At 33.8% G+C, this 11,668-nt stretch overlaps 1 protein-coding gene across 1 annotated transcript; it reads right to left on the reverse strand.

Moving 5' to 3' along the window:
- Positions 1-2,591: 2,591 nt before the first annotated feature.
- On the reverse strand, positions 2,592-8,559 carry LOC114278240 (receptor-like cytosolic serine/threonine-protein kinase RBK2). The gene is made up of 9 exons (XM_028220250.2): positions 8,419-8,559; positions 6,616-6,719; positions 5,829-6,209; positions 5,214-5,465; positions 4,957-5,111; positions 4,372-4,451; positions 4,144-4,279; positions 3,897-4,046; positions 2,592-3,131 (listed from the first exon to the last, which is right to left on the reverse strand). Exons 1-9 carry the CDS (start codon positions 8,451-8,453, stop codon positions 2,961-2,963), a joined length of 1,464 nt encoding a protein of 487 aa, XP_028076051.2. The 5' UTR covers positions 8,454-8,559; the 3' UTR covers positions 2,592-2,960.
- Positions 8,560-11,668: the final 3,109 nt, after the last annotated feature.

Genomic DNA, 11,668 nt, shown 5'->3' on the forward strand with positions numbered 1-11,668 from the left:
TTGGGCCCAAGTTCGAGCCTAGTCTGAGACCCTAGGCTAGGGCTTGGGCCATTACTTTGAAACCCGGCCTAGCCCGGCCCATCGGCTCGGTTAAGGCCCATACAAGGCTCGGTTCAAGGCCAGGCCTGCGCTGAGGCCTAGTGTCTTTTTTTGTGAAAAATAATAAAATTTAGGTAGAAAAAATTAAAAAGAATTAAAAAAAAAAGGCCAGGCCCGCCCCGAGCCGCCCACGGGGTGTGGCGCGGGTTTCGGGCAGTCACGAGGCATGGGCTAATTTTACACTCCTATCAATGTGAATGTTAACATGTCAATGTGAATATTCACATTGTCAAAGGGCCGGGCCGGGCCCGCCCTAGGCTGCTGGCCAATTTTATACTTTTATCAATGTGAATGTTAACATGTCAATGTGAATATTCACATTGTCAACAGGCCGGGCCGGGCCTGCCCCAGGCCGCCTACGGGCCGTGGGCAAGTTTCGGGCAACCACGAGGCGCGAGCTAATTTTACACTCCTATCAATGTGAATGTTAACATGTCAATGTGAATATTCACATTGTCAAAGGACTGGGCCGGGCACGCTCCGGGCCGTGGGCAGGCTTTTGGCTGCCCATAGGCCGCGGGCCAATTTTATACTCTTATCAATGTGAATGTTAACATGTCAATGTGAATATTCACATTGTCAACGGGCCGGATCGGGCCGCCCATGGGCCGCGGGCAGGTTTCGCGCCGCCACGGGACGCGGGCCAATTTTACACTCCTATTAATGTAAATATTAACATGTCAATGTGAATATTTACATTGTCAATGGCTCGGGCCCGCCTCGGCCCAACTCGAATTTTTCCGGGCACCCATGAGGATCGACATGGACCGGGCCCCTACACATTGACGATATGAACATTCACATTGACGGTGTAAACATTCACATTAGGGGTATTTTGGTAATTATGTCACCCATAGGACTTATTGAAACATAAGAAAATATTGTGAACTAAATGGAACATAAGTAGATGAAAATGGTATTTTGGTCTTCTTATCCCAAATAGGACCTAATGAAATAGTCAAAAAGAGTATGGGTTGGATGGAATAAAGCTCTTAAAAAGTGAATTTATCAAAAAAGCTTCCTATTTTTTTTTTTCCTTACAATTGTCATATCTAAACTAAAAAATTTCAGAAGTTCTTCCTAAACGGAGCTAATTTAGCTAGGTTAATTAGTCAAAAAATAAGACTAGGGGTTGTTTGAAGTGTCCTAAATAAGTGTACTTTTTGTCTTTTTGGACTAAAAAATTGAGAAAAAAAATATGGATGTTTGGGTTAACTTTTTGACTTTTTATGAAAAAAATATGTATTAAAAAATTGTATAAATTAGTGTATAAGGAAAAATTATGATTGGAAGTTGTGCAGCCGTAATTTTTGACTTGTGGTGAATAGTAATAACTTTTTAACTTTTTGAGTGACTTTTTAATTTTTTGACTTTTTTTTTAACTTGCCAAACTTGGCATAAATTAGCTTTTCCTAAACTTTTATTTTTTAAAAAATCACACCTTACCTATCACGGGTCTTTTTTCGATAATTTGAACTGTTTATTTTATAAGATGTTTAATGTATATCATCTATGTAAAAAATTATATTTGATCCGATATTGTAACATTTTCATTTTATTATGTTTTCCTTTAAAAAAAATAGATGGTCTATTTTCAAAAATATATTTATCCCTTATTTTTCAGAGACAAATGTAATAAAATAAAAATGTTACGATTATCAAATCGAACTAATCTTTTTTTATGAATGATATAAATTAAGACTATACAAAATGAACCAATTTAAATCATTAAAATAAGATACGTAATTAAACTCACAGATTTTTTAAATTTTTTCATTTTAAGATGTGAACATGGAAAAAAAATCAACCCCTTCAAAAATTATTTTAAAATGATTTTCATTTGTATGTTTGGTTTAATTTCAACCACCGTTTAATTCATATTTTGAATTCAACCCAATCTTGAGATTAATATATCATATGAGGATAATATTTGAGTAGACTATCTCAATTTTTATAGCCAAAAAAAAAAAAAAATTGTTTAAAAAAATCGAGTCATTTAAAAAATTAAGTTTATGAAAAGAAAAAAAAAAGGAAGTAATTTTATTATTTATGTTCCTAATACATATCCTTCTGTACAACCAAACTTTCTTTCATAAGTCGAACACATACAAATTTATTTGTAATTATTAAGTTACCATTGAGATTTAAATACAAAATTTATCCTTTTTTTTTGTTTATATCATGTTGAATTACTAATTATAATTTTATTCTAACCATTTAAACGGTTAGAAAGTTGAGTAACTTTATTACTTATATATTATTATTGAGTAACTTAATATATATTGTTAAATCTATTTTATAATAACTTAATTTTTGAGATAATTAGTGACTTAACGTGATATCAGAATTTAAGTTGAGATTCAAATATCTCTCTGTTGAAATTTAATATTTGATTCCCAATTGATTTCTTTTTCTCCGTCTCTTCAAAACTCATACATAAGAGATTCATAATCGAAAGTCTATAAAATTATTAGAAAGTAAAACTAAAAGTATTTTTCTCCTAATTTTTCAATATTCAATTTTTTTCAACTTATATAAATTGTTTTTACCCCACGAGTTACAAACAAAAACTACACAAAATAAACCGATATATATTCCCAAAATAAAATAAAAATATATAAACAATCCCAATAAACTGCACCAAGTTCGGATTCAACTTTCCACTTAGTCAGCTACACTCTTTTTGGTTTCACTGCCCATTTGCACACCATATCGTCCCTTCACGATCGTCAAGGATGTCACAGAGACACCACCCAACAACACCCCATATTTGAACAAGCTTTTTATGGAAGAATGCAAGCTCCAATTGGCCATGTAATCACTCATTTTTGACATCAAACTTTGGTTTTTGACAAAAGTCTTCATAGCTCAAGAGCAATCTGCAATGGCTGATTTTCATTGAAGCACATGGTCAAATTGTAATCTTCCGCATCGAAGTGCCCCGAATATGTCCTCTTGAGGACAGGCCTTCTTTGCAACTTCTTTGCCCTTTCCAAACCGCCTATTTCATCACCTTTTAGCATCCGAATAACCTGTAATACATGCACAAATCAACTCAACCGAAACTTATGCCAATAGAATTCATTCAGAAAGGCAATATAAGTTTTGGTGTATATATATAAATACATGTTTGTACCGCTCTCTGTGTGATTACTGAATTCATTAAAATCGCCTTGTTTGGGATTAGCTAAAAAAGCTAAAAATGTATTTGGAAAAGTCAACTTTTCCAGTAACAAAACAGTAACATTTCCAACAATTCCCAAACACATGAAAAAAGCAACTGAAAAATCCACGAAAAAAAACTCCCCAGAAATGAAAGTAAAGTTGCGTATATCTTGCCTCGTCTCCCTTTAGCTGGAGCCTCGTGGCTGACCCCTTCAACTAAACATAAACTGATTACGTTTCATCTAAACATCGAATATTCTAGTTCAGCAAGGAGCTTGAACTACAAAGAACTGGGCAAATTAGCTAACCAAAAGTTCAAAAAAATGCTTTTGAAGGTTGAATATTTCCCTTTTTCTAATAGCTTTTCACGTCCGGGGAAGATAATGCCCATTTCCTAACTACTTGTTCATAACTTATTGTTGGTCCAAACAATCTAATGAAGTCCACTAGAATATAAGGCTCTGTTTGGTTCTTGAAAACCATGTCAGGGAAGAAAAGAAAATTGAAAAATATGGTTAAAATGGTATCTATCTTTGGGGGATCTTTCTGTTATTTGTAATTGTCAAATGATATTCCAGTTCAGTGTGTGCAACAAAAAATCTTAGTTAGCATTCATGAAATCAAACACTCGCCTTGCTCATTTGAGGCCGTTCACTTGAAGATTCATGTAAACACAAAGCAGCAGTCAAGACCATAAAATTCAACTGCTCAGAATTGTAGACACCGTCAAGTGATGGATCAACAAGTTCGCTGATACTATTCTTAGCAATCAAAGGTTTAGCCTGCAACAAATAATTGAAATAGCTTGAGTGTCTTTGATTGAAGTCTCTGCCAATTAAATTTAATAATCTCCAACAACATAGAAAGAAACGAACATACCCACATCACAACACTTTTCTGTGACTTATCCAAAGCTAGGCGTCCAGTGATTAGCTCTAACAATAGTACCCCATAGGCATAGACATCAGTTTTCTCATCTACTATTCCGTGCATGAAAAACTCGGGAGGAAGGTAGCTGTTGTGATTTGGAAAAGAAAAAAAAAATTGGGTAAAAAAAAAAGCTACTTAAAAATATGAGGAATCAAAATAGGTTTTGCAATTACAAACCCGAATGTGCCCTCAAATTGTGATACTGTGAGATGAGTCCACTGCTCTGGGAGCCACTTTGCAAGCCCAAAATCAGAAACCTAGATTGAACTAAAAGTTAAAACTTAACCCAAAAAAAAAAAAAAAAAACTAATAAACAAAAGTACAGATCCCATTTCTGTTCTTGACACATCTTCATATTAAGTTTTAGTGAATAAAGATATAAATACATATATAATGAGACAGAAGTACAATTTGTTCCACAAACAGCAGTCCCACCGACACGTTTAGGTTGTGTCTGGATTGGAAAGAAAAAAGAAAGGTGTGAGAAAAATAAATAAAATAAAAGCTAATTTTTTTTCTCCATTTTCCTTTCCGAATCCCTATCCAAATTTATGAACCAAACACAGCCTTAGTGTCAAAAAGACTTCAGTACTTGTTTTCTGTTATTTGAAGTTCACTTTTCTATCCTTGCAGCAAGTACAGCAGCAATATAATTTAAGAAAAACAATTTGTTAAAAGCATATTTTGATCAGGTAGATACTTAAAAAGCTATAATATCTGAAGGAGTGTATCAGGTGAGCATCCTTGGGTTCAAAGAGATACCTGAGGCTCAAAATCCTCTCGAAGCAGAACGTTAGCAGCCTTGATGTCTCTATGGATAATTCTTCGCTGACACCCCTCATGAAGGTATGAAAGGCCCTCGGCTGTGCCTAGTGCAATCTTATACCTGATGCCCCATTCTAGTTTCTCCTTGGCACCTGAAAACACAGTTAAAAACAAAAAACAAAAATCCATAAATTTTCTTCTTTAGAAGTTTAGAAGATTTTAAAATTTAGAAGAATCAAAATGGTGTAGAAAACCTGTAAGCAATGATGCTAAGCTCCCGTGGGGAGACAAATGAAGAACGAGGTGCATTCCTCCTTCAACCCCATACCCAATAACATTAGCAATATTGGGATGGTTGACGTGGACTAAAATCCCAAGCTCGGATAAGAAGTCCGCAGTCATCTCTTCTGGGGATCCCCTGGTCAGTCTTTTTATTGCAACAAGTTGCCCATCTTCCAAATGTCCCTTGTAAACTTCAGAATAACCTCCCTCCCCAATCACATTCTCTTCAGAAAGAAGAAAAATAATTGGCAGAAAATGTTTATTAGCCTAGTATAGAACATAACAACTTTTAGAGACGCCATTAGTAAAGAAGTCATAATGAAGATCACTATGAAACATGGACACGTTGGAGGAAATGTCACATTTTTTTTTTCCAGCAGGACATTTTGGGGACACTCTGTGTCCTATATATTTTTTTTCCCCCACCAGAGTAACATACCCAAGGCTAATAAGTTTGATGAGAATAAATCTAAACCACGCATTGATGTTTTTGGGTAAAATTCTAGATATGTAGTATTACTGAAGTTAAGAAGAAGCGGAAATTTTTTCAAACTATAAAAATTAAAAATTATGAAGAAAATACACACCACGGCTGAAATTTTCGGTTGCAGTTTCAAGCTCTGGAAGTGAGAAATTCTTCCAGGTTGACTTGAAGCAATACAATTCAGGATCTAAAGTTGGTTCCTCCAGCACAGGCAAGCTCTGTCTTGCGTTTCTGCTTTTTTTAGTGGCAAGCATTCTGATGTTATGTATGCTAGGATGGAAGGTATGCAAGCCCACTGCTGGTCCTTTTTTCAATTTACGGAAGAACCCGCGCCATTGACCGGATTTTTGATTTTGTTGAGCGTCTGAATCTGAGGTGCTGGCCTTAGAAGAAGCTGTTTGGGATTCCCGGTCATCCTCAGAAACTCTTCTTAGGGAGGAGGACTCGTCTTCTTTCTCTTCCTCCATATCTAAAGATTTCAAGTCTAAAAAGATAGAGAGATTAGAATCTAAGTTAGCTGCAGGGGCAAAATGCTTTGTTTTATTGCTGAGAAGAGAAAACACATTTATTCTTCTATTATATAAAGCAGTAAAGCACACAATTCACTATGGTGAAGCTTTGTGCCTAGCAGTTAATGTACGGACCAAAAACTAAAATCAATAAATCAAAATGGGCTGCCCGCTACCCATGATCTGCCTGTATTGTCAATTTGACAATTTCAATTGCACACGGTAGTGTGCTTAATCTTCTAGTTATTTCATATGAAAATATGTTGGAAGCATATGTAGAAATTGAAAACTAGAAATCTTCCTACGAATTTTTGAAATAAAGAAGAGAGAATTTAAGAGACAAAACTATGAGCTATATTGAAGAGAAAATTAAGATTTTACCTTCCTCAGCAAGAGATAGAGAAGGAGCAGAATTTAGCCTTCTGTGTCCAATAGTGAGAAACTCCCCTTCTGAATTTTCATCAGCGTTGTCATGGGCATTGTTGCTGCCAACGCAAGACCAAACTTTAATAAAGAGTATCTGTTTTAATGTGGAAGTGCCTAAAACTAGAAAGAACTCAAAAAAAAAAAAAAAAAAAAAAACTCACAGAACAACTTAAACATATAATCTGAGAGAAATATGATGACCATTGAAAGACAAAAACCAAGAAAATCTAATTATTACTGCATATGCATGAACAAATAAAACCTGACAATGAGAACGGAGAAATCAAGAAATCCCAACTTAAAAAAAAAAAACTCACCGAACAACTTAAACATATAATCTGAGAGAAATATGAAGACCATTGAAAGACAAAAACCAAGAAAATCTAATTATTACTGCATATGCATGAACAAATAAAACCTGATAATGAGAAATGAGAAATCAAGAAATCCCAAAATCGGAAAGCGAATTCTGCATAGTTTGAACTGTGTGAATGCCAGCTTTGATATACATTGTTGGTCTGTTTCTTAATAACTTAGAGGTCCTAGACTCAATTGTATCACATGTTTTCTTTGTCATTGTGTATTTTATTCTACCTATCTTCGTGCACATAATTCTCTCAGTCTATTTGTCGTTAGACGTGCAAAATTAGGTCGCAAATGAAGGAGGAGTTAGCTTGATATATCAGCTTAAGTTTTTTGGGCAAATGGTGATCCAATTTAATCCTTTACGCTGTGTGTGATTCATGGATTTGGAGAGAGATTTGAAAAAAGAAAGGGAAAAATCCATGAACCAAACATAGCATTAAAGTTTTTAGTATGCCCCCTAAATGTTTATACCTCCTCTTTTCATTTCGACAAAATTCATGCAATTTGTCACTTTAAATGTTTAATTTTGCTAAAAAAACTTTTTGCAAATTTTTTATTATGCATCTCTTTTCTTATTTCCTCCATCTCTTTCGTCCTCATTTTTATGTAGGCATGTGATGTCTTTAAATGATGATAATCATCATGTTCAAAAACTAAAATATAAAATCTAATTATTAATTATTAATAGAAAACAACAAAATAATTAACAAGATAATGATTGGTGAAAATTGTAATATATATATATATATATATATATTATTGAATCACATTGATCTTTAGAGGCTTTTTGGGGAGTGGCTAATATATCAAAAAGCCAAAATACCACTACCAAAAAGCCAATTATTCTTTCTCTTTTTCTGCATGTCTTTTTTATAAAAAATCAAAAATTCATCTTACCACCAAATGAAAATTGGGTTCAATGGAATTGCGAGATTTTGCTAAGTTTCAACACAATGTTGCCCTTCCTAAGCCAAAATCCTAGATCCGCCATGGCCAACTTGTAACATTTTTCATACTTTTCCATTTCTTTTTCCCGTGTTTTCATAGCAACCAAACAATGCATTAAATTAAACAAAATTAAAAATGGCACAATAATCTAACCTACATCACAAGCATAACAAGCAATACAAATCAAAATTTTCCCCATATATATCAAACAATGTACATATGTATGTATTGAAATAATCTCTAATCAAAATATCCAATGGATACTGAGTATAAACACACAAAAAAAGATAAACCCAGAAATTGGTAGAGCTAGAAAAGCAAAATCATAGCATATATTATATATGTATTATGAATCAAATTGAAAGGTTGTTGAACAGCAATTCTAAGGCATACCCAACGGATGAAATGAAATGTGAGAAGGGTTGGACGAAAGAGTAGAAGTACCATGGATAAGTTGAAGGTTCTGAGCCATTTTCCATGAATTCGAATTCGAATTCTCAGGCAGCTGAACAGGGGTGGTGAAGAAATGCAGAGAGAGAGAGAGATTGAGTTTGAATAATAGAGCGGTTGATAATGGTTTGCATGTTTTTTTGAAGAAACAAGTGTTCATGTTTGGTCATTACCCGAAATTCTATGCTCAAAATTCGGATTCTCATTTCTGGGAAGTGTTGGGTGGCGTTGTGGTACTCGTGTTGCTGTCATCTCTTAATTTTTTTTCTTTTTTCTTTTTTTATATGTATTATGGTATCGTGTAATATCTAATTTTTGTAATGTGTTGCTTTAAAAATTTAAGATTTATTGGTAATAAATTTACGAGTAATGCTAGAGATCCCAAATATTCTACCAAAAGTTTTACCAAATGTCTCACATGGATGTGGGACCCACACAATGTGGGTCCCATGTGGGTCCCACACCCATGTGAGACATTTGATAAAACTTTTGGTAGAATTTTTGGGGCCTCTAGCATTTTTGTAAATTTACTATTGCAAATGTATGTAGTAGGGGTGTGCACAGTGCTGTTTAGACTATTTGAAAGTAAAATTGTAAATCAAATGCCCAATTAGCAAATTTGAGGTTTGGGTTGTTTGAAGCGGATTGACGAATTGAAAAATATTATTAACTAATTATCAAGCATATGTATAATATATAATACTAATTTATATAATATTTTTCATATATATAACACAAACTAATTTTATGGAATTTTTTTTTAAGGTCCCTAATAATAATAATTAAAGGATATAGGACACCAAAAAAAAGGATGATGCATCAGGTCCCTCAACTAGAATGTGCGTATTTTTAATTCTTTCTTGGACCAAAATACCCTTCACAAATCAACTAAGAACACTCCACTGGATTCCGACGACTCAGTTCCATTCCAAACATCCAACCATCCTCACGAGTAAGAAAATAGGATAATTAGGGTTTCACAATCATCTTCACTATTGACATTACGGTTTCATTATCTTCTGTCCAAATCTTTTTCATTCCTTCCTCACAAACTTCTCTGATCCGTTTTCATTGTTCATTGTCATCTCAGTTCATCTTCATCTTAGGGCATATTAGTTCGTAATTAGGGTTTCATCATCACTCTGGTAAGTTTTCTACAATCCAACGAGTTTTTATCTGGAAACATAGTTAATTGCATATTATATTAGCCTTCCATTAATTAGGGTTTCAATTTCGTAATAAAAAACTACATGAATTTGAAAAATGTTATTTCTCTAAGTTTTGAACTTATTCTTGAAGATGTTTGTGTGGTTTTGTCTGTAAATTTCTCTGATATTTGATTGATCTATGTTTTTTCTTTGAATTTTCTCTGACATGTTTATTCCCCTATTTGTTTCTGTTTATTCCCCCATTTTCTCTAGCATGGTTAATTTCTTTGTATTTCTCTGTGTAATTTTCAAATACAATTCATTCAAATTTCTCTACTCTATAAACTTCTTTAACTTGCCATGTTTAATTTTATTTGACATGTGTAATTTTCTCTATCATTTTCATTTTCTGTGCTTGCTAGATTTATATTTCTTTCTTGAATTTTCTCTGGCTATATTTTACATCTATATGTAATATTACTCTCTTGTTTGTGTCTATGTTTCTTTGACATTTATAATTTTCTTTGGCCACATCACTTTTCTCCCTTGTGTGTGTCTGTCATGCTTAATTTTCTTTGGTTGTCTGTAAATTTCTCTGGCATTTTCATATTATGGAATGGAAATTTTCTCTGGCTTGTCATGTTTAATTTTCTCTAGCATGTATAATTTTCTCTAGTATGTTTATTTTGTTCAATTCTTGGTTTCTTTGTTCTGTAAGTTTATGTGGCGTGTTTACAGTGCTTTGTTTATTTTATCTTGCTAATTGTGGAATGGAAATTTTCTCTGACTTGTCATGTTTATTAATACTCTGACACTTAATTTTTAGTGTCCAATTTTCTTTGACATTTATAATTTTCTCTGGTCACCTTAATTTCCTTCCTTAAGTGTAATTTTCTCTGACATGTTCAATTTTCTCTAACATGCTCAATTTTCTCTGGGATTTAATGTTGACATTTTTATGTTTTCATTATCTAGAAATGACGAAACGTAAAAGTAGCAAAACACCAGAAACATCAAGAAAGAAACAGAACTGTCTCAGTCTTCTTATGATCTTATATCAAAAAGTAACAAAACACCACAAATTCCTCACTAAAAAACAGAAGTAAACTCCAAAGAAAGAGAGCTCATTACAGCATTCAATACCGATCTAACCTTTTATTTGTTGTCTCATTTTTTCAAACACTTAAATTCAATTTAAAGTAACTTGAAGAGCTTCAAAAGACTCCATTATGGTATTGTGATGCCCCAAAAATCGGGAATATTAGAGGATATATTAACAAATAAATATAAGGTTTATCTAAGATTACGAGTTAGAGAATATCACCAATGAGTCCTTTGGTCAATAACCAAGTAAGATCCCAAGAAAGATTGGAGGAGTCAAACTAACCTCCCTTCAAGGTCCAATCTCCTTAGATAGCAAAGCTACCTTTTTGACAGATATTACCGAAGTATTAACACAAGGTCTACACGAGTTGACGGCAAATAAGGAATATGTAATATAAAATATATGTATAAATATATAATAATTACAAAATCAAGTCTTAAATACAACATGGGATCTATCACTTACAATCTCACAACACATTTACAAACTAGTTTCTAATCCTCCTAGGGTAGCCGTACATCCTCAAATGCTTTAGCTTTGCCTTCGACTGGTCCAATAGTCTTCAATACCTGGCATGAAACGCCATGAGCTTTGAATGCCTAGTAAACGCACACACACACCCCGTCCCTTTTTCCCAATCCAATACACCATCATATTTATAGCAAGCAAGTAGTGAAGCATGATATTCAAGTCAATAATAGCAATTTCAATAATAGAGGAAATGAACATGTCATTCAAATAGATAACAAAGGTTATAATATTAGTGGTTAGTATTCTAGAAATCTCCCAAAGAGATTTCATCCTCCTAACCACAAGAATTAGACACCGAAGTATTCAAAACTCCCCATTTTGCTACTTTGTTGCAGAACTTACCTCGGATGCCTACCAACGGTTATATACCGCGTAGCGCCAACCGCAGGGCCTCTAAAGGAACCGTGAAAAGAAAAAGGTTTTATCACCCTGAATCCAACCTTATCCTTCCAAAAAAAGT

Source organism: Camellia sinensis, chromosome 7 (genome assembly GCF_055761805.1).
Source record: "Camellia sinensis isolate YWXY chromosome 7, ASM5576180v1, whole genome shotgun sequence".
NCBI lineage: Eukaryota > Viridiplantae > Streptophyta > Magnoliopsida > Ericales > Theaceae > Camellia > Camellia sinensis.